Source organism: Numida meleagris, chromosome Z, assembly GCF_002078875.1.
Source record: "Numida meleagris isolate 19003 breed g44 Domestic line chromosome Z, NumMel1.0, whole genome shotgun sequence".
Lineage (NCBI taxonomy): Eukaryota > Metazoa > Chordata > Aves > Galliformes > Numididae > Numida > Numida meleagris.
This window is the reverse complement of record NC_034438.1, coordinates 13,801,104-13,828,850: the sequence shown is the minus strand read 5'-3', so window position 1 is coordinate 13,828,850 and position 27,747 is coordinate 13,801,104. Positions and strand designations below refer to the sequence as shown.

The following is a 27,747-nucleotide window of genomic DNA, read 5'->3' as shown; positions in this document are numbered from 1 at the left end:
CCGGAGGGCTTTGCTTTGCTTGCAAGGTCGCGCAGAACGAGCTCCCTGAACTTTGCCCCGCGACGTAAACAAGGGCCCTATAAAGAGCGGCGCCGCGCTGCGGCCGCGTCCTTCTGCCGCGAGCCGAGCGGGGAGCGCGGAGCGGCCGCTGCGGGGTGAGAGGGGAGCGGCCGCTGGAGGATAGCGGGAAGGTCGGGAAGCGCGGGGGGAACGGAGCTCCCGCCGGTGGGCGGCTGCTGCGGGGCGTGGTAGCGCGGCACGGGGTCCTGCCAGCTTCGTGCTCCCTTACGGACCCCGTAGGGGGAGTAGCTTCCCAGATACGTGGAAAGAGAGAAGCGGACTTGTCGGTAATTACCGGGGCAGAGTTTCAGAGTGCTGCGCCCCGGGTCACTTGGGTAGAACTGCAGGGAGGCGGCACGGGGACAGCTGGACTTACCAGCCATGCTGGCTTTGCAGCGTCTGTCTCTTGCCTGGGAAGATCAGTAATTAAAGTGTTCTGCTTTATTTATTTATTTATGTTAGTAGAACGTGTTTTTCATTAATCTTGTTGAATGTCAGAACTTGCTGTTTCCAAAATGTTCTGTATTTACTGTCAGATGTGCGTGCTGGAACTGCACAATTCCGCAGCCTAGGGCGTGTTGGGAAGCGGTGTTAAAATTTTATTTCTCAGTAATGCGAGTTGTCCAAGCATATTAAGTCAAACTTATTATACCATTGGAATGAAAGGATACTTACAGAGTTTGTTGTATGTTTTGATTCCTGTGAGCATTAAAGAGACCTGGTGTGGGCAGCAGATTTTATAAGATACGGCAAATCCTGAAACTTGAATTTTCATTTCCTATTTTTGCAAACTTGTTTCTACTGCCTGTGTTGAGATTTTTCTCAGTGGCATCCAAGTGCTACAAACTGACTTCTAGAATACTTCAAGTCTTTTTTCTTTTCTTTTTTTTTTCTTATTTTTCTTTTCCATAATGCTTGCTGCTTAAAACACGCTGCTGGTGTAATTACTTCAAGTCAGTGGTTGGATTTACAACTAGGTTCGTACCGGTGTAAACTGGTTCGGCACCACTGCTTTCACAACAGAAGAAATGGATCTGCTTAGTAGCGTTACAAATAAAATCCAGCTTTTTTTGAACTACTAAAAAAAAATCCATTTATTATAGAGGATCACTACTACTAAATGAGATAAATATGATCAAGCAGTACGGTTCAAATCTACTCTTGCTGTTTTTCTTTTTAACTGAATGGAACCAGTATCCTGCTGTGTTTTGTGTGGGAATTTCAGCATCTGGACTTCGTTCAGGCATCGATCTCATTTTGTCTATTTTCCTTCTTTTCAGATAGGCCCAGCCATGTGGGCGGGGCTGGGGCTGGCTCTGGTTCTCTGCCTCCTCCCAGGAGGGGGGGCGGAGAGCCAGCAGTGCCAGGAGCCCCCGGAATGGCGCATCGGGGAGGAGAGCCCAATGCTGAACTCCAGGGGGTCAGTGGCAGTGGTTGCTCTCCTCCAGGCAAGCTGATACTTGTGCCTGCTGCAGGCTTCCAGGTGAGCATCGGTTTCCTTCCCAGCTTTTCCTGAAACACAAATGGCCACTTCATAAAGCCAACTGAGGATAATATACGAACTCAACTATGGGTGTGCTCAACAAGCAATAGCTTCCTTGGATTACCACCCCCATACGTGACGTGGTCCTACTGGCCATTTCCCAGTGGCTCTGATTCTTCAGCTGTAGGCTTAGTCCTGGCTGAAAGATCTTCCTTCCAGATTGTGTTTACAACATAAAATATGATCAGATTGATATTAATGAAACCCAAAACACACCAAAACCACACAGAAACAGTTCATCAAGAGAGATTCTTTGGTTAGCAGGAAAATTAATGGTGGGAGGCACTGAAGCCGAGAAACATAATTCTCTAACATGGCTTGAACACCTGAAAAGACCCATGACCATTCCTTTTTATGTAAAATCTGCAGGGAAAAAAATCACGTTCTGCTTTGTACCTTTAATGTGTGTCTGTTCATGGGTTCTGTATAGAAAAAAAATTCAGAAGATGCAGAAAAGAAAACTTTGCAAAAAAAATGGTGAAGCATTGAAGGGAATCATCACTGTTACATCTTCTTACGCCTAGGACATCGGTGCTCCAGTTTCTAGAATGTACCTTGGTATAAATAATTAGATAGTATGATTGTAACAGCAGCTGGAAAATAATTTTGAGCCGGCCTAAACATGAATTGCCTGCAGTGCTTAGCTTTGGTTCAGTGGTTGTGAAATCACTTTGGCATAAAAATTCATAGTGCTGGTTTCACAACTTGATTAGGAACACTGTAATAACATGTTTGTTTCACTCTCCAGGCTGCATAACTTCATGTTACAATAATCTTAGCCAGTTTTTCAGGAGCTGGACTTACTTAGGGAATAGCAGTGGCAAAGTTATGGCTTTGAGGCTGACTTTCAAAGTAGTTGGATTTGATTCTATGCATTTTAGAAAGGCTGTATTCTTTGAAGTTCTAGATTATGTCCTGAAAATGAAAAAAAATGGAAGTGTTTTCTAGAGTATTCCTGTAGGATTGATCCTGATCGAGTGAATGAAAAACATTGTAGAGTAAGAAAGCAGCTTTCTGTAATAGATAGCAAAGAAAGGGGTGGTGTGTTTTTTTTTTTTTTTTTTTTTTGTGATGGATCACAAAGAAGCCAGCTGGGTCATGAAGACATTCTGTAGTGGTTCTTTTGGCTCAGCTGCTGTCCCTTTTCTGTCATGTCCCTTTCTGGCTATTGCAGAAAGTAGACAAGTCAAGATGAGAGGGAGAGCTGTTGGCCTTGTGCTGTAGGTTTACTTTCTTTGTTATTCAACTTCCTGATGTATTCACTCTGCATTCTTTAACAAACTATGTGACCCAAAACTCAGCATTTAAGTAAAAACACTACATAAGTTCTCTCTGTTAGACCATGAAGAGTGTGAAAGAACTGACATGAAAATAACTCTGAATTCAGTCTGGTAACAGATGCCTGCTTTGCTTAGTACAGTATTCTAGTTACAAGCATAGGAGCTGTGACATACAAACTTTTGTAGAGTTTGACTTGATGGCAATACAGAATCATACATTCCTTTAGGTTGGGAAAGAACTTCAACATTTTCAGTTCTGACAAAACTGATACTTCTGAAAAGAGCAAGAATGTTTTAATAGTATTAGACTGCTGCTTAGAGGAGAAAACACTCACTGTAATGCAAACAACACGGAGCACATTAACTCTTGATGAATGTGGCAAATAACTTATTTTCATATTGCAAAGGAAAAGAACTCTTGTGATTGCCTGCTGATTTATGGTCTTCTTTTTTCACATTCCCCTCTAGGTTGGAGGACCTGCGAGTGAAGTTAGAGAATGAAGGACTGCTCAATATCTCATACGTGGTTGTCAACCATCAGAGTCCTCATTCCCAGAAGAAATTTCACCTACTGCAGGAAAGTGTTTCAGACCATATTACTGTCTACCAACAAGATGATCACCAAGCTGATGTCTGGACTACTTTAAATGGAAACAAAGATGATTTTCTCATCTATGACAGGTTTGTGTTTAAAGGGAAAAACTGGAAAATATTTACATGTATTTATAGTAATGATTTGTAGATCTCTGTATTCATTCATTTAAATAACCTCACAAAAAGGCATCAAGCTGCACATGCACTTTTACTGGAAAACGGAAGTATAAAAGTCTGCTTTTTCTTAAATAAATTTGGGACAAGTATGTATTTATAAGTAATTATGATGGCTTTGGATTGTTGAATTTGATATCATGGTTCTGGTCTTAAGCTGTTTTTATTCTCTAACAACTTTGTTATGTCCATGTCCATTCTGGACATTAGGAAACACTACTTTTTTGAAAGAGTGGTCAGGCACTGGAATGGGCTGCCCAGGGAGGTGGTGGAATCACCATGCCTGGAGGTGTTCAAGAAACATTTAGATGTTGCGTTGAGAGACATGGTTCAGTGGGGTTATTGGTGGTAGGTGGATGGTTGGACTGGATGATCTTGTAGGTCTTTTCCAACCTAGCTAATTCTATGATACTATGATTCTATGTATTTGAAAGAAGACTCAAACCAGGAAAGCGACCTGACTTCTCATCAGAACATCTTGACTGAAGTTGCTGAAAGTGTCCTGTAGCTGAACAAAAAGTCTAGAACTATAGGAAAAATTAGCTTTTTGATCGCAGGATTCTGGGACAAGTATCTTTTGGTAGAACCAGTAATGACTGACTGTTTAGTTGGAATCCCGATTTTTTTTATTTTTGAAGTGAGGATAATTATTTGAGAACTTGAACTTCTGAAATGCCTGTCTTATTTACTACTGTATTACTGTAAAGAATGTTCTGTCTCTGTACTGAAGCATAATGAAATGTAATGAAGAATTAGAAAATTACTTAGCTTTTTTTTTTGGTAATATGATGAAAATAGGCAAATTAGCTATAGTAGGCAGCAAATATACCTAAAGTTGCTGCTGTATGACAAAGAGATCAAGGCTGTGTGTAGTCCACAGAGGTGCTACAAATCTGACACCTGGCCCACAGCATTTGAAAGGTTGAACAGTTCTGCACTGTTGACCCACTGGGTATGTGTACACCTACACTACTAATTGGTTTGGCAACTGCTGGGCTGTAACCTGTTATGACTCTAGGAATTTATGCCCTACTCATTGCTGGTCCTAGATATATATGACAGATGTTTAAAGGTAGGGCTGAAGGGCCTTCTGGTGACATTGCAGATGCCTGCTCATCAAGGTGCCTTGCATACAGCTTCCACATTTTTACCAGCTGCTTTTAATGTATCAATTGTACAGATAAGTACATACCAGAATATTAAAGTGCAAACATGATGCAGGTATGTATCATAAAATCCCCCACCACCAGTGCACACTAAATTACTAATGTAGATGGTTAATAGTGTGCATTCCAATCAAACACATTAGGCTGCATTCAGACATTCCTATCAAATTGGAGATTAGGGAAGGGCTCTTCAGCAGAGGGTGGCTGGGCACAGAACAGGCTCCCCAGGGCAGTGATCATCACCCTGAGCTGCCAGAATTCAAGAAGCATTTGGACAATACTCTCAGACATAGGGTTTGAAATAGAGCGGTCCTGTGTGGAGCCAGCAGTTGGCCTCGATCCTTGTGGGTCCCTTCCAGCTTGGGATATTCTGTGGTTCTATGATTCTTTGGATACAATAACCATGTAGTAATTTGTACCTCTATGCAAACTGTCCTCCTCATTACAAAGACAGGTATTATTAATGTACAGCTTTGTCAATCTAAGTGCAGATCAACTAGAAGTTTCTGCCAGCAGAGTGATTACATCAGTTAGAAAGCAGACTTCACAGTGTACTAAAGAAGCTGAGCAGACAGATGTTTGTGAGGTGGAGACTGTTTGTTTGTTTTTGTTTTTTTTTTTTTTACTGTGAGCTCCTTGGAGAAAAACACTATCTATGGGACTGCACAGCATAGGTAGACTGGCGTAAGTAAAAAAAGAAAAAGGTATACTAAGATGAGATGTTTAATTTTATGTATATGTAACCACAGAGTTCTTTCTCTCCTTAGATGCGGTCGTCTAGTGTATCATCTGGGTCTTCCCTATTCCTTCCTGTCTTTCCAATATGTAGAAGAAGCTATTAAGATTGCATACTGTGAAAACAAATGTGGAAATTGCTCTTACACGGTATTTTGTTATTTCATTATATATATACTAGGAAAAAAAACCCTGATACTTAAGAATCTTTGTCAGCATGATTAATCAAAAAAGGCAACTTTGAATGTACACGTTTCATGGGTTGTGACAGAGAATATATAAGCATTTTTGAAAATTGATCTAGTTTAGAATAGACTGACTGTTTAAATTCCTGCAAACCATTTTCAGAAATCTAAACGTAATCTTGGATGCAATTCTGTTTGTGGAATTACATACAGATAGTGAGAATTTAGCTACTTTAGTTTTTGGGGAGAGGTAGGTACATTTTATTATTTGTTTTTTAAACCTTGGAGATGAATCTGAGCTGGTTTGAGTTACAGTTCCTTTTAGTTTAAATTTAGAAGCAGTATACAAAAGTTACTTTAAGAATTGGTAATACAAGGGGATGATTGTTACCATAATAAAAGAAGAGGAGCTGTATTTTACATGTAACTAGGCATCAGAACTGCTTTAAGGATTGCTTTGCAATGCAGATAGGAAGTGATGAATTTCATCAAGCAGAATCATCATTTTGGCTCCCATCAAATAGCTTTCCAGCTTAACATAGGCCCCAGGCAGGTTAGATGTGGGATCCTAGAATAAGAATACTTTTTATTAGCAATAACTTTGATTATAATCCCAAAAAATTTACATTAGGAGATTGTCCGGGTACCAGTGGTGTTATAAAAAAAGATTCTTTTTGATACGCTCAGATCTTTCTTCAGCAAAGTAGCACTTTCAGAAGCAATCACTTTTTTTTTTCCTGGGATAGATTTAGGGAGGACAATTCAAAGTGTTTAAATGCTAAACACCTCACATGCTGCTCAGGAGGTGCAGAGCACCTGTGTGCCTTGTTTACTCTTCAGTGCTTACACAGATAATCACAGCTGGAATCATGTGGTCTGATGAACACAGCTACTTGGGCACTGAAATAGAACATGAAAAGTATGTGACAAAATATGGCTTGCTCTGTATTTCACAGAATTAAAGCCAGCCAGGTTAAAAAAAAATTAAGTCATTTTAAATGGCTTTTGGGTGATTGTGAGGACTAACGAGAAAAATCTTTGCTATTTTCAGTGTTGTTTTTTTTCTTTTTTAATTTGAACTTTGACATTAAGACCCTGAGTATGCATTGCTGACTGTTTATCTAGCTTTACTGAAAAATCTTCATAAATCCACTGACAAGTTTATCTGTGCCGCAGGAGCAGAACCAAGAAAAGTGACAGTTAAGATGCGGACCGGGGTGTTACGGAGGACTTTTGTGCCTCAGAGACAAACTTTGGAAGCAGATATTTCTTCCCGTTTTTCCTTTTGCAATTGCATCGCCTTTCAAGGGGTGCTATAGATTCCATTCCTGGAGCCAGCATTTTTGGCTTTCCACTCCCTGCCAACCTCCAGGGTGGAGAAGTTGCAGAAATAAGTTTTTGGATGGTCTGTGTTATTTTACAGACTTTGTTGATGCTAAATGCTTTATTATTTTCAGGAAGGAAATACAGACTGTAGCTCACACTTTGTGTCACTGCATTAGTTTATAAAAAATATTTATAAACAATAATTTTAAATATCTCATTGCATGGGTTTTCTAGGTACAGCAAAAATACTTATTTAATATCTTACAAGTAGTTTAATTAAATACCGTGTTGCTGTTTTGCAGGAACCTGATGTTGATAATATATGTGAAAACATCACTAAAAAAGAAGATGAAAATCTAGCAGGGATAGAACCTGAACCCAAACCACGTGGTCAACATTCACATCATCACCGTCAACTGCACAGGCACAGACACCACCACCACCATCGTGAGGGCAGTCATCATTCAAAAAATCAAAATCATCAGGCTCCTTCTGAATCTCAAAGACGTCACCCTCACAACGGTCGTCATCACAGAGTTTTTAACCACAACAGACATGATCCAATAGGTAGCCATGAACAGGTAGAAACTCTTCCTCCAGGAGAAGGTGTGGAAATTCTTCCGCGTGTTACAAAACTATGAAAAAAGTGGAAAACCATCTGTAAAAACCAGTTAACTTGAAATTGGCAGACAGCATCAGACTCAACAACTAGTAGCTGATGCTGTCATTGTCGACACCTTTTGTTTGAAGAGCTAGGAAATTCTATCACTTGACAGTGTCGCGGAGCACTTCCAAATTCATGCAGGTGACACGGCCAGCTGTTAGCAGAGGACATCACTGAATCCTGACAGTGACGTCTGCTCACTGCTGCCTGAGAGTCATCAGCAGCAGGAGGAAGTGAAACTAGTGACACCTGACAGTGACAGGAACAGGCAGGAAACTGAGCATGAAAAACAAACTAAGCACTTAAAAACTGCAGAGGAGTCATATGGCCTACATTTACTTAATTGCAAGACAGGAAAAACTATCAGATGATGTATTTCTATTGCTCCCAAATAAAAATTAGACTAAGGTGACAGGAGTGTAGTGCTAAAATTTTGCAAAGAGCAGTGCTCTTGAAATTACACAAGACCAGTGAAACTCCATCAATGAAAATTTCTTACTACAAAGGAATTGGATTATCCCATAGTTTGTTTTTCAGCTACACTGGAAGGGTGTCTGCATGGCTGATTAATTTGTCTTTCTTGTTTCTCTTCTAACATTCTGCTTGCATTTGTGAGGACAGGAGCATAAACTATGACCTAGGGGCTCCTGTTTGATATTTTGCAATCAAGAACAGAAGATAAGCAAAAGAGATACTTTAATCTTTTTTTTTTAATTAAGAGGGGATATATTCAGAAGTTTTTTTTTAAAGTAGGTATACAAGTTATGTACAAGTGAAGCTTATAGCTAAACAGTGGACCAAAATAACTTTTTATCTCATCAGAGTAAGATACAACAGTAACTGCATTGTTTTAAAGTAACAGATTATATGCTTAACTTTGTGGGTTAGATATAGTACCAGGTTACACTGATACACAGTACTACAGTTTGTAAAATCCCACTCAATCAATTAAGTTCATGTCTGAAGTGAGAAGCAATATTAACAACTCTTTGTGCAGAATCAGCACCTCTATCAAGAAAGAGACAGGACAAACTCAATCTTGGTTTAATATTTTTCTTTACTAATGGCAGTATGGAATTTGTTAAATCTGTATTGATTAGTAAGGCAATATACCACTGACATTTTTATAATTTCTTTGTATGTAGCTTAGCATTTTCTAATTTTTATTAACCATGTTGAAGTAAAAATTTCTTTTGTTCAAAGGATTCCTGGATGAGCAGAGTATTCAAGAAAGGAAAGCTGCTTTGAAAGCATACACCATAATTAATGATGTTTGAATAGGGAAATTATTACTCCTATGAAAACTGAATCTTTTTGTGGTGAATGCTAATTAGCAGGAAAGTAGTACTGAATATAAACAAAATGCCTGCCTTTGGAATATTTGACAAGAGACTTTTCAATAAAAAATATTCAGCATTTCTTTGTATTTTGTTTTTACTTTCAAATGCGCCATTTAAAATGTGCTGTTTCTTATCATATATTCTACTGAAATGCTTCATGTTATTACTCAAAACCGCCTCCGTTTTAAGTGCAAATCTTGGCCTTTATTGAGACGTTGCTCTAAGTCTCTTACGGTGTTTCGGAGGATTTCAATTTCCTTGTTTTTCTCCTCCTGGAGGTGCTGTAGTTTCTGTAAAATTGCAAGTAAAGGCTTTGTTCATGTTACTATGTAGGATTATGCACCAATACAAGATGCTACTGCTAATGAGAAATATTCTAATAAGAATGTTTTTCCTTGGTATCTATCTTCTATCACAATATTAAAGAAGATTACATCCCCCCAAATCCTGTTCCTGTGACATTACAAAGTCCCCAGTCTGCAAAGCTACTAATGCATGCAACATTTGTATCAGTCATTGATGTCATTTCTATCTCAAATTTCAAAGTTAACAATTCTGTACTAAAACCATGTGGTCTTCTGTTGTTATTCATGACAAAGGTATTAAGCTGAACCTTATCTATATCAGCATCACTACAGAAGGACATGGAATTGGTCATCTAGAGGTGGGAGAGATGTGTTGAAGAGACACTGAATGGATCCTGGAAGTTACAGAACTTCTTTTCCCAAATAATTTTTTTTTTTTTGCAAATGAAACACAGAAACAGCCAAAATAACTGCTGTTTAGAATGGGCTGCAACAATACTCGAGTATTTGCAGATGACAGGTAATTAAAGCACATACCCTTCGATAGATACTTTGTGGCAAGACAGAAGCATCTGAAAATGATTTTGTTGTTTTGTTCTGAACTCTTGCCAATTTAGCATTGAACTGAAAGAACCAGGGAAGAGAAAATATTAACAATCCAGCAGGGGGGAAAAAAAGTATGTTAAATAATACAAGGATAATTTTTTTTTTCTTTAATGGATGTTGTATCTGAAAGTTGTTGCAAGATTATCTAGTATTTAGTTCTAGGACAATGAAGTTTATTAGAAATGAACACAATTACAGATTTCTTAGTAATGCTTCAAAATATTCCAAAAAGTAAATAGTACAGATATTCTGATCCCGCTATGTTACACACAAGTATTTCTGAAATGCTATATGGAAAGAACACTACTAAAATGAAAAGTTGAAAGTACTTTGGCACCACAGTTTCATGAATGCAGGAGGAGAAAATGGAAAGGATGCTAAAAACCTCTTAAACCTTCCCTCACATACTACAGATATCTCAGCCCAAACGCTTTCACACCTTGTTTCCTATTTAGTACATGAAAGATTTGAAGTATTTCCTTGAGTCTTCTGTAGCAAGGACTGAGCTGTGAAATGTGTGTTGAATTCCATGACTCAAACCTCTTGGAAGTTTATAATAATAATAAATAAAAAATAAAAATATTCAAGCATTCAGGAACAACAATAAAAGAATAAATAGAAAACATTGTTTTAATTTCTGTATAGGTAAAAAATTAGCAACATTTTCAAAATAATTTAAAGGAAGAACACTACAAAGCTCAGCCTCCATATACAGTAAATGGAAGTGCAGATTTCTGAGCAGAAGCTACTTAGATACCATAGTGACAGAGCGATCAATGCCACTGATCCTTCTAAAGGTCACTTTTTAAGATGCTTAGGTTCCATCACATTACTTTGTTATGCACTAGTTACAGCATTTTTCACTTCTGTCTTCTAAGTTTACTCAATGCCTAATCGAGCTTTAATTCATCATAACACATACCTCTATCTGCAGTTTAATTATTTCATTCTGCTTCTCTTCATCTTGAGTTTTCAGCTGTCTAGTTAGCTCTATTATTTCCAGTTCCTTTTTTTCTATCTGTTCCCTATACTCCATCTCTTTTGCTTCAGCTAATATCACAGTAACACCAAATATACCGATTAAATTAATTATGCAATACACTTAAATGGAAAAACAAAATAAAATAGCATTTCCCAAATAGCAGAGCTTTCTTGAGCAACAGGTCAGCATTTTACAGAACAATTTCAGTCAAACAAAAAGTATACTTTAGAGCTATGTATGAATGATAGTGAATGATCTGAATGATAGTGAGATTGAATCTCTTTAAAGCAGCATCACATTTTACAAAGACTTTGTTTTGCTTTTTTACATCTAAGTGAATAATCAAAAAAATCCTACTTGTCAAGCCTATGTCAGTAATGAAAAATAATCAATACTGCAATCAGGTATTTCTTTTTGCGACATTATTTGCAAAAAGTCCTACTGATCTCAGGCATAGCTGAAACACCCTCCTAGGAACCTACCTAAATCAATTTTCCAGCAAGTTCAAAGCAATTCTCCAGTCAGTACTTAACCCGAAACTTTATTCCTTCAGATTTTTATGTACAGGTTCCCAGTGTCTGTTCTACTTGATTTGAAATTTCTGCTCATCCTGTGTTGTTGTAATATTACCTCATTGCCACTATCTCCACAGTTAAGATAAAATTCAGTTTGACAATAGGTACTTTGTAGCTTTCATGTCTGTTTGTTCTGTCAGTACCACACTTGGACTCTATGCAAAAACTGTTTTCCAGTCATGTTTCCATGAGGAAGCTGAACTATTTTTTGCATTTATGCTAGATGAAGTATAGCTCTTACAGGCTATGACATGGTTTATCCAACTGCATAGCATTCAGGCTTCAGATAACTTACTTCTTTTTCTCATGTTGGAATTCAAGTTTGCTATTTCTAATTTGTGGTCTTCCTCTTTGTTTTGAATTTCTACTGTGAGTTTCTCAATCTGATCTTTACAATCCTGTGAATGCAAAAAGTTTCATGAAAATTTTCAGGTTTCTGTGCCTTCTTAGAAAGCCTTCTGCAAAGCACAATGTTCATGTCAAAATATACAGAATAACTCAGTTAATTATAATTCTATAATGCAGTACTTGTTTTATGTTGCATATGTTCAATTCTAAAATGCTCAGCTACTTCTTACTTAACCCAATGAAAATCTAAAGATGAAAAATGTAGCAGATTTCACTTATCTGTTAAAATAGAATTATAAATTGCTTGTATTAGGAGAAGGGGCAAACGGAGAGGTAGTATTCTTTGCCCCAGTGTAGGATCTGGTATGATTCTGCAGTTAGTTAAGTAACAACAGTTTTACTTGTACAGATTTCTCGTTGTAGAATTGTGCGACAAAAAATGGTATTTAAAGTATCTCAAATTGCTAATCTTGTTTACACCAAGGATTCCACAACTTTACGCTGGCAGCAGTGGCATTAATGCTAGTGGCCCTGATATTCAAATTAATAGTTTGAGCATACTTATTTTAAATTTGCATCAATGAGAAATACTCCAGAACTATCAAGTAATTTGGTGTAACTGCCAGTGCAGAGGTGCTTACTCCCAAGATCTCATCAGAACCTTCTGTTGTAGATAGGCACTACCTAGAGCAATGCTCAGAGGCACTACAAAGGCAGTTACTATCTGGTGGTAAGAGCATGTACAGGACGATCAACTAAGTGCCTTCAGAACATCAGTAGTTCTGTATATGTGAATATATATATATACACACATAGATACATATGTAAGACATATATACATATTACTTATTCTCAAACTGTCAATATAACAGTTCTATCATTATAAAAGTTTAATTTAGACTCTTTGCTGCTATAAACACAGGCAAAGAAAATTGACAGTAAGATTCCTAATCCTATACAGGTAACAGATATACAGTCAAAGCACAGAGAACTGACACAGCTTGTGCCTAGCCCTGTTTATGTTACCTCCTTTCCAAGAATGAGATAGATATAAGTACAGGGACAGCAATGGAATTTATTCTGAGATACGGGGACCTATTCTCTTTACAGCATTTACTCCCAAAGAAACTACAGAGATAATTCAGGTGGTACTTAATTCCCTGGCAGTAGAGTAGGTATCTTGACTATCCAAAATTTATGTGTGGGAAGTTGAATTTAAAGCTAACTATGGTTAAAAAAAACAAACGTATCTCAGATTAAGCCAGAGTTCTCAGCACTCTGTAGTGCTGACCTTTTAGTTCTTGTAAAACGCTCTCATATTGTCATTAGAACAACTTTTCTCTTTTTACACATGATAAACTTTAGGAAAAGTGAAACAGTAATGTGATTAGTAGCAAACTCAGGAACAAAAATATGTATGAACTACTCCAGTAGAGACAGAAATAGTATTATGTCTCCTATTAAAGAATGATCATTTTGACGAACCTGTTCAGTAGCCTTTAACTTATCTTCCAAGATATGAATGTTTTCCTTCAGTCTATCATTTTCACCTGAACAACAACAGAAAAAATAATACACTAAAAGATAAATGTTGGCACATGGAAGCATGAAAGGAAATTATTTAAAATTTTTTAACTTGTCTGAACTCTAACGAGACCTAACATTTTCTAGATACAATAATCTTAATTTACAGAGATACAAAATGCCTTACAATTTTTTTAAGAAGAAAATTTATTGTATAATTGTAATGCTTCTCTGGTATTACTATATTGAACTGCTTTTAGAAATCTTTAGCAACTGTTTACCAGTGCATTCAAGAAAACCTAGATGCAAAGTTAACTTGCTCAGAAAAGAAAAGATTGTTAACACATTGGTAAAACTTTCAAACTAAGAGATTTAACTTTTCAAGTACTTGTTTCTCAAAACCAGAAAACTTAGTCAGTTTGTGTAGGCCCCCTTAGAGCCTGTCTATAGTGATAGCAAATATGCAAACTGAAAAACAGTATTGCAAAAACAGAATTCAGGAAAAGCAGATCATGCTTTCTTGATTAGCAAAATTCATTCTGATTATTAAGAACAGCCATCTACTTCCAATTTTTAGAGTTTTATTAACTGTTACGCTAATGTACCTTGAACACAGAATGGGTATACAATGAAATATGATAACTAAACTGCAGTATAGAAATATGTTGATATCTGATGTGTATAATAAGTACTTTTATTTTTTAATTATTTTTTAATTAATTTTTAATTAATTTAAATAGCAATGAGCAATTATCAAGAATTTACAGATAACAGCCAAATTTCAACCTCCTTAAGATGAGGATTAAGACTCGGATTTTACAAAGCACTTTAGCAAAAACTGCATAAATGCTTTAAGAGAAGTCAGTTCAGTGGTTGAGTAATTCTTTCCCACATTTTCTAAAGTTTCCTTTGCTATGCTGAAATAAATTTTAAATCTAACTATTAATTAAAAACCTTGCTAGGACAGGACTTCTTTTATGAGTGGATTCTAGGCAGAGTAACAGCAAAAGACATTCACTGAGTACACAGGCCACCAAAATCTGCACAGGATTGATTTTAGATATACTTTTAACTTCTGCCTGGATGCTAGAGTGTTTCTCTCTAAAAAACACAATGAATATAAAGAAAAAATGAAAATCCTGTTTTTTCTATATTACTGTACAGGATAAATAAGAACACTTTTCTTTTACCTTTTATGTTACACTGGTTTTCAAGAGTTTGTATAAGACCCTTTATCACATTCCGTAGAGCAGTACATTCTAGAAGGGAAAAATTCACTGTTTGAAAATAAATAACTTCTTCACCACTTTAATTCTGGAATATAGTATAGCAATTGAAAAAATAATAAACATCATGTTTAAACAGTATTCTTAAAACATAATAGAAATGTAAGAAAATAATACACATTTTTGAGTAATAGGATTGTAAGCATAATCCTTCTGTTTGGTCTTCAAGAATGTTTGCTTTTTTGAGATAGTAGGAAAAATATACTGCTTTGCTTACTGTAAAGGTGATTGAAATCTTATAGAATCAGCAGTCACTTTCTCGCTGGGAGTTAACCTTATTTAATTCATCACAACTTTGGAGAAGGTCATCTTTTGCAAAAAAGACTTACAGACCATATACATCCAAACCTCACTTGCACTGTCTAAATCAGCTTAAAGATTCACAGCCTTCTATTGGTAGATGACAAGAATTCAGAAAAAGTAAAGAATCTATCCACTGTTTTGTTCAGTAAGAACTACTTAAATTACTTAATGTTTGAGATTTTATTTATTTAGCAATGACATTATACCATGTCTCTGCTTTTCCAGATGGATTTCAGGATAGACAATGTCATGGAAGAGGAAAGCCTGCTGTTAGTAGCTAAGAAAATACTTGGCCTGTATAGGAATTACAGTTCATTTTGGAAAAATCAGTGAACACTTTTAGGATAGGAGTTTGAAAAATGATAGTAAGCCATAAGTCACTGGATTCAGCTGTGAGTTTCCAGAGAGGGCAGCAAGCACTGTGATAATCTCCATTAAACTCTGCAGTCTATAAAGGAAGGAAGAGAGCACTGAAGAGTTTTGCTTTACAATACTATCAGGAAATAAATATTTTAGTAAAGGAAGTTTAAAAGCCAAAGGAATTACTTTTCCACATATAAATGAATGTTTTCTGCTGCAATGTTTTAGTCCTTCAAAGCTGCTGAAAACACCTGTCCTGAAGATACGCTTCCAGTGCCTAAATGTTTTATTACTTATTCTTTAATGAACGTTATTAAATGTTTTCTTAGTATAGCTAGGTAAACATTATTTGGATGGCTTACAGAATCTGGCTAAATACTAACTTCAAGGCTTAGTATGTAAGCTTTACATACAGTAAGGATTACAAATTGCTAGAAAGTATAGAAAGGCATGAAGACTAAAAGTATATTTAAGCCTACAGTAGCTGAACTGCATATCGAAAGGTAGTAAAAATGCACAGAAAAAAATCTGTTATGAGCTATGAAAAATGTTTCTTTCTTAAAATGCCCTTTGTCGTTTGTTTTCATGTGTTTGCCCTCCTATCAGATGAATGACCATTATTTCATAAATACTTGTTCTTTATCACAGGTACTTTTAAGCTATTAATGGAGGAGATCTACTCTCTATCAAATATTTGTCTGACCTCCACTCTGAAAATCTGGCAATTTCAAATGCAGTCAGATGATTGACTTCAGAAAATCTCAGTTTGTACGACCCCCCTAGAGGCCTTTTACAACTTGCTACTAAGTTTTCAAGACTCAGATAAATAGCCCCAAAACTGAACAAGACTTTTGCCACTATATCAGCAGGTAACTGCCGTTCTGTTATAACATCTGATGTCAGTCTCTCCGTCCTGTAACTATGGTGGTAATCAAAGACGATTCAGTATTGTGAAGAAAAAGGCAGAGACTGGGAAAGCAGGTGTGGAAGAAATCGAGATGTAGAGGGGAGGGGCAAAACACAACAGAGCTAGGCACAACTTGCAAGACAGACGACAGAACTGTGAGTCAAGCAGCAACCAGAGATGAAGAGAAATGCCAGTTGCCAAGAGAAAAATGACAGAGGTGGTAAGATGACAATCAACCATGCAACAAAGTAAGGTGGATAAACAGGAAACTCAGGGCAGGCTAAAGGCAGAACATAAGAAAACACGCTTTAAGAATACTGTGAGCTCAACCACTCAAGTCAAACTTTCTTAATTCAATCACATTTGAATTATGACTGCTTATTATCGTAATTGGTCTTGAATACATGTGTAGGTATACAGCTTCTCCCCAGAACAAGAAGGTGAAGAGAACAGGGAATAGTGTCATGATGTGGGGATAAAACACTACCATTATCTTGTTAGTTACAGAAAGTCAAATTTTTATTTTGAATGAGACAGGATGCTGCTGGGCAGCAGATTCTACTCCTAAAGTTGTTTGTGGCACTGTTTTCCACTTAAGGCAATGGTGAGCAGCTTATTATGCCTGCAGGCCTCTTTCCAGGTCAGGAGACAGCTTTAGTATGCCACTGTCTTGTTTCTGTGTCACAGGGCATACTGCAAAACAGTGTGCACATGCATGAGAGCACAACTCTGCATGCATGTGAAAAGATGTGTTCCTCATTTTACAGATACCTACTCTGAGATTCAAGCTTCCAGGTATTGAAAATGTCTATCTACATATAAATGAAAATTATTTGTATAACTGCAAAGAAGTGAAAAACCTATGAAATGGGTACAGTACCTCAACAAATTAGACTTCCTATGTTTTAAAGCAGACATCTAAATTTGGACATTTTGACTACTGATACTTCATCATAATCCACATCTGAAACACTGAAATAGGTCCTGTCACATGTCTGACTGCAAAAACTGCAAAATTTGTAACACGACAGACTTCAATGACCCACATCCTTTAAACATGCTATGCTGTACTTTTTACTTTGTTTACAAATAATCTCAAATGTTTTATAATCACCCAGATTAAATGTTAACCTAAATCTTCTTACTGGCTTTATAGATAACACCTTACTATTACGCTATTACTGCTTATTTTTAGCTTTTACCTTGATTACAGACTAAACTCAATTTTAACAAGCAGTACAATTTTATAAAACAATTTTTTTTTCTAGTCATCAAATAAGGATGTTATTGTTTTCTGGAGAGTAATGGAAGTTTTCCACATCAGCATACCAATAATTTTATGTAATTAAGTTTAGGTTTACTTCTTCACTGACAGCATTTTTGCCAAGATTGCTTTTAATAAGACCAAAACAAAATAGTTCTGTGTGTGTACACACATGCAATTTGTTGCTACCTTACATATTTATATTCCATAATTTTATTTCAAAAAACTTGTGTATTTTTCGTATTTGAAGACCATATGGGCTACCTGTAATAGAACATTATATTTCCTTGTAATTCTAACAGTTAAGCTACAAAACATTCAAAGACAGGGAACACTGGGCATACTAAAACTAAGGTTGCCTGCTCTTAAACCTTTTCATCCTGTTTTCTTAGTACCACTTAATTTCTGAAATGGCTTCTGATTTCTGCAACAGATAAAGTATGCTAAATATCAGTTCTTTGACTAAGATGAAACTTTTGTTGAAAACCGTAGATCCTGTAATTAAAGTCTACAAATTACGGAATCATGATGATGAATTATGATTCCAGCTCCAGCATTTGGTCTTCTACTCAAACATTTTGAACTTTAACCTATTCTTCCATCCAGTCTGCTTTTAACGCAGCTGTGTGTTAGCCACTGTCGTTCTCTTTTTCCATTCTTCTAAAAAAGCAGTAGGGGGAGCACGAAGGGCACAGGAACAGTGACTGCCAGCTCCTACACTATGTAGTACACCGTATCGACTATCAACAGCATTTAATGGTAACATCCTATTCAAAATCTGAAGCTTTAGGTCACTATGCCTATTTATACTGACAAGATCTATTACAATTCTTCATCTCTTTGAAAATATAGGAAATAAATTCTAGAAAGTCATACACACATTGTAAATACATCTATGCATTTCAGTAAACAATACGACAGAAGATAATCTTACAATGAATCACAGCAATTTAGATGCAAACTACTTTTTTTGTCCAATCCTAAGAATATTTCCTTCTCTTTATTATCTTTAAATGTATATATATTGACAATTTTCTTATGTTAAATTACAGTTGTGACTGGAAAAAATTACTGAGCACACAGTTTTGCTTGCGTACATTAAGGAAGAAAAGGCACAGTAGTGCTAAATGGTCACAGCTCTGTGGATCACTGGCATTAGGACAATTCTAATCTGCTCCTTCTCTGTAAAGAATACACCCTACACACAGAAAGACTGAACAGCCAATCAATATTATCTCATGTTTAGTATTCATGATTCATTGCAGATCCTCCTATCCACACTTATAACTGAAAATATTTAATATATATATATTTTTTCTTCTTTAACACCTTCAAAACACTAGCCAACAAATACATAATACTGGAGATGCTATATGGAATTGTGTCATTCAATATACCAGTCTCATCTTTGTTACTTGGAAGCAAAATCCACTGCTGCAATATCTGCTGCTGTAAGACATATTTGAAGAAAGTGAAGTAATTACTGGACAAACAAAAACAAAAACACTCATTAAGACAAAATAGAGCCACCTTCAGTTTTCTGTGGAAATAATGAAAATTGCCTTCTTTTAAAAAACTACAGTAGATTTTATTCAGAACTGTAGTCTGCACCACAACTGTCCACTTAGTATAGAAAACATTTAGGAGCGGAAAACAAAAGTGCCAGACTTGTCCATGTTAAGTTGATCACAATGTTTTACACTAAACAAAGCTGCGGTCCTGAATCTCACCTTTGTTCAGTAAAGAACATATTAAAACAAAACAAAGCCCATTTGTTATCTTTCAGAACATGTATACGCTTGCCATGTTGCTCATCTTTTTCTACATTATGTTTGGTTAAAGAGTTTCACACTCCTCTCCCCACTAAGTTTTATACATTTTCTTTCTTCCTTTGCATATCCCTCAGAATTCCCACTCTTCTTTTACCTTGAACAGTTCCAAAGAGACTTCTGGCAATCAAGGATGTCAAGAAGCTCTCAGGTTCTCACTTATACTTTTTGGAATTTTCTTCGGGTGTGAAATGCTATTCTCATTTCAGTTTCTCATACTAACATAGGGTTTTTCAGCCAGAATAAAATTCCACTTCCTCCACCCAACGACCCTAGCAGCCACAAATCCTTCAGGGTAAGTGGAACAACAGCTTTTCCTTCCACAGTGCTTTTGCTCTCTTCCCCGTTGCTGAAAGAAGCATGTTTATTTGGAATCATATGTGAACCATTCAGCAGCATGTGGTCTCTCATGTTTTTCCTTGGCTGTTCTGTGAATAGCTTTGTGGTCTACTGCTAAGGCTGAGTTGTTTATCTATCCTAAACTCACTTGCTCTTGTGTTAAATTTGCAACAAGGTGGACTTCAGAATCTTATTCAACTTGAGAATGTACATATATTCAGAATGCATGTTGACATTGTTCATCAAAAATTTGATGCAGCTGTTCAGATCCAGCAATTTCATTTGCTTTTGGATCAATTCTTCTACTGATACCCTTGGGAAATATGACTGAGATGGGCTCTGGGAAGTGGCTTGGGGCATGAGGCTAGACGAAATCTCTTTTCCAAGCCACAGTTGGCCCTATCATTATATAAAAGCCATTCTCACATCTAGAGTCTGTTAGGATAACTGTTGCCAAAATAAGAATAGAAGAATCAATGATGAATTGTTCCCACACATCTCCTCCAGTTCAGTGCAGGACTCCTCTATATTCCCATGAGAAGTAAAGAGTGTTTTTTACTGTCACAGTGCTCTGACTATCAAAAGGGTTCTGCAAAGATCCAAACTACCTGACACAACACTTCCAGTGCTCTGAGTCTGAACATACCGTATGCTACTACTTTAATCACTGATTAAATGTACAAAGTCCATTTTATCAGTTTTAAAAATAAAAGGCAAAATGCTTTGAAATTATTTTACGATTACTGTAATTTATAATTACTTAATAACCTATAATGTACTTCCGATGTATTTTTAACATTATAAATACTGCTGACCCTCAGCAACACAGTAACTCATGTTTACCTGAAAATTTCTCTGACAGCATCCACTGCAGATCATGGCAATGTATTGAACAAAACGGTTTGAGAAACTACTGTTTGATCACCTTTAATGAATGTCATTCAAAAATGTTACTTATATAAACACTCAAATCTTGTGGTGTGCTAGAATTTGATTGGAATACGTTACTGGTAAGCATTTTAACCTAAGAGAATATAGCCACATTAATCAGCTAATTTTCTAAATACATTCTATGCCCTTAGCATCTCGTATTTACCTTATTACCAAGTAGATTTCAGAACCACCTCTTGGAAGTCCTACTATGTTTTAAGTCACCTCTTTTCACTTCTTCCTTTACTGCTACTAACATCTTGGCAGTCTCTCTTACTCTCAGACCAGAATTATCAGTTTCCAAAACTTCTGCCTCCTATCTATGTCCTTACTAATTTGTAAATTACTGCAACTTGAATATTTCCTTTTTTTTTCTGCTACTAAACTTTATTTTGTATTTCATGGTGATTACTCTGGCACTTTTACTTGGACTTCTGCCATCCACATTTTTTTTCCATCATGTGTTTCAAAACAGCTCCAGAGATTGTTCTCCCCAGTTTTATCAGCATAACTATCTCCTCAAGTCATTTCACTCTTATCTCATTGAAGTGAGGCAATTTACATAACCCAAACCTCGCTTCCGACTTCCATCTGTTTTCAGTCTGTTCTGCTTATGGTGTCCTTGCTTCAGTCTTCCCAGCTGCTCTGACTTACTGCATTGTCTCTTTTGTATTCATTATCTTTTATCCCATGGGTTTTATGATAAGAATAATTTCTTCTTTTTTGTCAACGTTTTCCTTTCTGTCTTTAAAATCTATTTCATACAAAAAACCTCCTCTTTGTTTTCATCAGTAATGAAGCCTCTTGCTCTGTTTCTGAATGACTGTCCTTCGTATTTTGTGCTCAGTAGAGAAACAAATGTTTCTAATGAGTTAAACCAGAGTTCCTTTCAGTTTGCTGTCCCATACCATAATGCTCAGTAGAAGATACTTTAGGAAGGAGTAGAAATACCAAACAAGATACTGCCACAATGCAATCTCACATCTTCAAAAACCACAAACAGAAGACTTGAGCGAGAGGTACTGTCTTTGTGTTTAAGACTTCAGGGGTCCAGGGAGGTTGCTGTTAGCTGTAAACTAGCCAGTGTTATACATGTCTACCAAAACAGCATGAAAGAAGACACAGAAAACTACAGACCTGTCAGTCTAACCTCAGTCCCTAAAAAAGTTATAGAGAAGATTATCTTGGGTGCTACTGAAAGAACAGAGAACAAAGCTATTTTCAAACACAGTCAACAAGTGTTCAGGAAGAGAAAGCTATGCTTTAATGATCTGATCTCTTTCTGCAATATCCATATGCTTGTTGGATAAGCTGCTGGAAGGGTAATTCCATTACATGCCACAAAATAAGCATTACTACATTTCATACAGTATTTAAGAACCTTGCTATTTTATACGATTGAAAATAATATATGTATTTCTCAGAACTTCATGAATACAAGCAAAAAGCTTTCTTTATTTTTTTTTAATTAGGGAAAAAACCAAGACCTTACCTTCTTTTACTGATTCCTCCCTTGATTGGCTTAATGTTAACAACCTGTTGGATTTTTCCAGCTGAAGAAGTAATAGTTTGTTTGCTTCATTAATTTCCGAAATTTTCTAGGAGACGGGAAAAAGACCAATTTTATACTGATATCTTTTGATCTGAGTTTTAAATCCTGTGTTTTAAATTTATATAAAATTAGCACTTAACAAGTCTGCAGTCACAAGCCTATATTATTTGACTTTCTGGAAATTCTATCGTAGAAAAGATGAATCATAGAATGTTCTGGGTTTGGAATAGGCCTTTGAAGTTCATCCAGTCCAATTCCCCTGCTATGGGCAGGGGCATCTTCTCCTGAATCAGGGGTTTCAAAGCACTGTTCAACCTTACTTTGACCACTTCCAATGACAGAGCATCCACAACTTCTTAGAGCAACTGGTTCCCGTGTCTTATGACTCTCATTGTGAAAAATTTCTTCCTTATATCTGACATAATTCTAACCTCTTCCAGTTTAAAACAATTTAAAACTGTTCCCCTTGTCTTGTCACTACAGGCTCTAGCAGAAGGTCTCTCCATCTTTATTATAAACCTCTTTTAAGTACTGGAATTTTATAATGAGGTCTCCCCAGAACCTTCTCTTCTCCAGGCTGAACAAATATAGCTTTTTCAGCCCATCTTCGTAGGAGAGGTGCTCCAGACCCCTGACCATCCTCATGGCTTCCTCTGGACCAGCTCCAACAGCTCCACACCTTTCTTACGCTGGGACCTCCAGCCCTGGGCACAATACTACCTCATGAGGGCAGAGAAAAGGGGTACAATCACCTCCCTTGTCCTGCTGGCCACTCTTTTGATGAAGTCTAGGATACAGTTGGCTTTCTGGATTGCAAGTGCACACTGCTGGCTTATAATCAGTTTTTCATCCCCAAGTTCTTCTCGGCATGACTGCTCCCAGTAAATTTCTCACCTAGTCTGGTCAAAATCTGGGATTGCCCCAATCCAGGTACAGAACTTTGCACTTGAGCTTGTTGATCTTCATGAAATTCACGTGTCAGATTTGAAAGCCTATGCAGTTGATAGTTTACCCTGCAGAACTAAGAACTAGTTATAAACTGGATCCTTCTGAATACTATACTGTATGGTCCAGATCAATCCTCACAAAGTTCTTTTTACTGCTTTGCATAAGAAGCTGTGAATGCCATCATTGAGAATCAATATGAGTAATGTGTATGAACAGAAATTGGCATTTTATATATATATACATACATCGATTTATTTTTTCATGAGAAATACTATGTTTATTTTAGGTGCTGCTTCTCTGTTACCTTTAGTGTGGATTCACCGAACAGCATCAATTACCAGAGAGGTGGCCTGTGGGACTAACAAGGAATCCAGCACCAATTTTCCTCAGTGGATCAGTCTTTAAGAAATTACATACTGAGAGTTCAATGCATATATAATAATAAAAAAAAAACAGATTCTCCTTCCATAGTAATAACAATTTCTGAAGCAAAGGTCCAGCAGAGCTCTGTAATACTGGTATTAACAGTGGAAGTATCTGTTAGAAAGAGATATTCCAGTCTCTTCCTGAGAAGCCAAAATTGGGCCTTAGCACCATTAAAATTCTAGCACAGAAACAAATACTTCTCAGACTTCACAGACCTTGCAGAGAGACAGTGACAAGTTGGAAGGCTGAGCAATCACCAACCACATGAAGTTCAACAGGAGCAAGTGCCAGGTTCTGCAGCTGGGACAAAGCAACCCTGGCTATATGCACAAACTCGGGGGATGAGAGGCAGCCCAACAGCCCTGCCAAAAAGGATCTGGAGGTTCTGGCTGATGGTGAATAGACTGTGAGTCAGCAGTGTGCCCCGGCAGCCCAAAGAGACAAACGCACCCTGTGGTGCCTCAGGCCTCGCACTGCCAGGTGGGTGAGGGAAGGATTGTCCCGCTCTGCTCTGCGCTCTGCAGCCTCACTTTGAACACTGGGTACAGGTTGGGCTCTGCAATATCAGAAGGACATAAAACTAGTAGAGAGCATTCAAATGAGATCTATGAAGGTGGTGAAGGTTCTAGAGGGTAAAGAGTGTGAGGTGCTGCTGGGGACCTTTGGAGTGTTGGGCCCAGAGCAGGGCAGGCTGAGGGGAGGCCTCATGGTGGCTGCAGCTCCTCACAGGGAGCGGAGGACAGCGCTGAGCTCTGCTCTCTGTGACAGCAACAGGGCCCGAGGGAACGGCATGGAGCTGTGACGTGGTTGGGCCAGGGGAATTAGGGAAATGGTCTGCACCAGAGGGCAGAACATAGGGTTTGAATATTTGGGTGTTCCTGTATGAAGCCAGGAGGTGTATTTGGTGATCCTGGTGGGCCCCTTCCAACACAGGAAATTGTATGATTCCACGATTCTCTTAAATCACTTGTATCACACTGAGATACAACCAGTACAATCAGCTTTGAAACAAAGTTGGTATTACAAGGTATATTAATAAGAATTAGCTGCAAAACAGAAGAATCTTCACTTGAAAAGCTTACCACAGTATCAAAAAAATATTTATGGATAGCAATTTCAACTTTCTTTTAAGACCTTTTTTACTTACCTTTTCTATCTCTGAGAAGTTATCTAAAAGTTTATCAAGATTCACCACATTGATTTTCTTCATGGCTGTGATTCATTGATTTCCAGAACATTTCAGCCAGTGACCACTGCATATATAAAAAATAGATCTATTAATTTTCAGTAGATTTGTATGCACAAATGTAAGCAGAACAAGTAACATTTAAAAAAAATATGTAACTATTTTTGCCTATTAATCTAAACTTCCACCAACCTGAGACCTAGTATTTCTAAGAAATAAAATTAATGTCAGAAAGCCCAAAGCAAATCTATCAAACTGTTAGATGATGTAAAAAAATATATTTTTTGTTGCAATTCAAAAATAAATCTGAATCCAATTCTATAGACACAATGACACAATTCTAGCTAAAACCACATATGATGCTTTTAAAACATATGAGCTACTATTTCTTATATATGTTACTAAAACATATTGGCTTTCCTATCATCACTTTTAAAGCACGAAATTGAATGGATTCAAAATACTCGTTCTCCACTGTGCATTTTGCAGAGGCAATAGATGAAGCTCTGTTAAGTTTGATTAACTTAAAAAATATTATTTAAGCAAAGGAGCTTTTACTGGGTACATATTAATTCAGAATATACATCTTTTAACTGTCTACGGGCTCCAATACTCTATTCAGGCTTAAAGCTACATACATACTTTCTTATAAACAATTCACATTAATATCAGTGATGAGAAACTGCTGCACATAAACCTCATCGTGTTAGTAAAAATCAATATTTTGAAGCACACCCATATAATTTCAGATTAGTAACACAATTCCTATTTTTACTGGGAGTTCTACTTACAGAATCTTCAACATGCAATTGCAAGATGTATCTGAAAGAAAATATATGAATGTTTCTAAAAATATTTCAAGTATCTTTGAACATCAAACTCCATCAAACAATAATTCCAATACAGATAAAGCATATATTCTGGACAAAACCATCACTTCTGTGCAGGAATGTATAAACTGTCTTTGTTATGGATAGTAAATAAAAATGAAATGAGGGTGCTGATCCAGAAGATAGAATGTGTGTGCTACCCAGAAACTGAAGAGGTTTCCACACATATATACTTACAATGAAGTTACGCTGAAATACACATGTAAATGAACAACTGAGCAAGAACCAAACTGAATTTTTTTTTTTAATTCAATATTTTCAGGTCTTTATGTATGTGCAACATCTTTAAAAAAGGTGTAAGATAGTGATAATAGCTCTGTGTGTTCAACAGAGAGTTTGCTTTTGTGTCCAGCATTTCCTCTAATTAGCATTAGAGGGACTAATGCTAATTCATTACGTAACACTAAAAAACTATTTTAAAAAAATCAATAATTTTTAAGAATATGCCTAAAGAACCAGTACTTCTAAGATAAACTGGCAGTTTTCTTCAAAGCTAGCAATCTTAATGACCTGTAATTGTTATTACAGTGTAATGAGTTGTTCAAATTGAGTTTGAAATAGTTATTTAGAACGTTCAATTTTGTAAAACAATTACATGTTTTATTTGATAATTTAAATGTACGGTGTGAATGCCAAGCCCCGATCTTTCCAGTCCTTATCATGGGCACTATCTTATCTATTTTTCTATCATGTACCATGTTATCATGCTTATAAAAGTGTTTTAACATCTGAATTTTGACTGAGGATGGAAGCTCAGGGAGCTGCCATGCTGCGTGCTGTTTTATTTGTGTTTTCATATTCCATGGCATCATTTGTTTATGTGGAAGACAGGATGTGCTAAGCATTTGGCAGCGTTAGGCAATGATGCCACTGGGAATATAGCTCCTGCTGAACAGAAAGAATAAATTAAAAATAATACGCTGTATTTTGAATGTTGCGTTTTTCCAGCAGGAAAACTCATCACTTTTTGTGTAATCATTATTTATATGTTAAGTTCTCCAAAAGCATTTTTCTTAAGCCTCCCACTCCTATTCTGAACTATACTTACTTCACTTGGAGGAAGGCTAGAGATTTAACACACATTTTCATCTGCCACAAAACTGACACCTTTATTTACTCTCCACATCTCCATCTCTTAGAATCATTTTCTAAGTGTTGCTTATGATAATCTTATTTTGGAATTTAAGATTTCTTTTTTGTTTCATGTAACACTGAAAACTGTATACATAACCAAAAACGCCCAAGAAGTTCTCCCGATTTTTTAAGAGCACATCTGAACTGAATACAGTGATTACTCAGTAACAGGCATTTCAGATCATCTCACTGTTTTTCTGAGCTCCACCCATCTTGAGGACAAGCGCTAACATTGGCTTTGACCTTGCTTCATTGCTCACACTTGGAAGACCCTCTGACATTTAAAACATGGAAGGCAGATCAAAATGCATCACTCAGAATGGGGTGGTTCCCATCCCCCCACTTGATTTTGCAGAAGCCTCACCGCAATGCAAGAAGATGGCAGTACGATCTGCTGCAATCCCAGCCAGTTCCGTCCACCAGCTCACAGTGGCCCTGTTTGCCTCTCTGTCCCGCAGTTTGCTTACAGCCAGTGCCTGCGTAGAAGTGAGATGCTCCCACAGGCTCCAGAGTGCAGCATGCTCAGGGCGCAGCCTTTTGCTTGGCAGAAGCACAGAGAGAGGGAGCAGGTGCTGCAGGTTCCTCTGAGAGGACACCCTGCCTTGCCCTGCCCTGTGCACTCCTTGTCCTCAGTGGGCTGAGGAGGAACAGTACACACCCTCAAAGGCGGGAAAACCTCTCTGCTGGTGAAGCGCACTGCTGCTGACCTCAGGGGTCCCTTCAGCCCCCTTCAACTGTGAGATGCTGGGGGAAAGGTCAGCAGGAGTGTGCCACACATCCTAATGCTTCTTTGACGTCAGCCTGAAGGCAGTGCCTTTGTCTGGTGCCTCACAAAACAAACAAAACAGAACCTGAACACCTCAGTGGACCACCTGTCAAGGCCCTGATTTTATTCTCTCTGTGATGTTTGAATTTTTCAAATGTCTCCTCGCACTGACACTAACATTAACTGAGCAGGAAGTTCATGTGTTTTCCTTTCCATTCCT

At 37.2% G+C, this 27,747-nt stretch overlaps 2 protein-coding genes across 2 annotated transcripts; one reads left to right on the top strand and one right to left on the bottom strand.

Moving 5' to 3' along the window:
- Window positions 20-9,143, top strand: SELENOP (selenoprotein P). Its single transcript, XM_021380880.1, has 5 exons — window positions 20-155; window positions 1,341-1,543; window positions 3,352-3,564; window positions 5,585-5,702; window positions 7,366-9,143. The coding sequence occupies exons 2-5, from the start codon at window positions 1,353-1,355 to the stop codon at window positions 8,023-8,025; spliced, it is 1,182 nt and encodes a 393-aa protein (XP_021236555.1). The 5' UTR covers window positions 20-155; window positions 1,341-1,352; the 3' UTR covers window positions 8,026-9,143.
- On the bottom strand, window positions 8,949-27,747 carry CCDC152 (coiled-coil domain containing 152). Its single transcript, XM_021380881.1, has 10 exons — window positions 27,126-27,747; window positions 25,529-25,559; window positions 24,699-24,804; window positions 22,118-22,223; window positions 14,598-14,666; window positions 13,369-13,433; window positions 11,831-11,933; window positions 10,901-11,028; window positions 9,910-9,996; window positions 8,949-9,357 (listed from the first exon to the last, which is right to left on the bottom strand). The coding sequence occupies exons 3-10, from the start codon at window positions 24,759-24,761 to the stop codon at window positions 9,235-9,237; spliced, it is 744 nt and encodes a 247-aa protein (XP_021236556.1). The 5' UTR covers window positions 24,762-24,804; window positions 25,529-25,559; window positions 27,126-27,747; the 3' UTR covers window positions 8,949-9,234.

What these genes read in the sequence shown, in the direction of transcription:
- CCDC152 (XM_021380881.1), bottom strand. Translation starts at nt 24,761, where the DNA reads ATGAAGAAAATCAATGTGGTGAATCTTGATAAACTTTTAGATAACTTC. An exon ending in TTCCAACATGAGAAAAAGAA is followed by an intron (nt 11,029 to 11,830) that starts GTAAGTTATCTG and finishes CTGTGATATTAG; the next exon opens with CTGAAGCAAAAGAGATGGAG. An exon ending in CACAAAGTATCTATCGAAGG is followed by an intron (nt 9,358 to 9,909) that starts GTATGTGCTTTA and finishes GCAATTTTACAG; the next exon opens with AAACTACAGCACCTCCAGGA.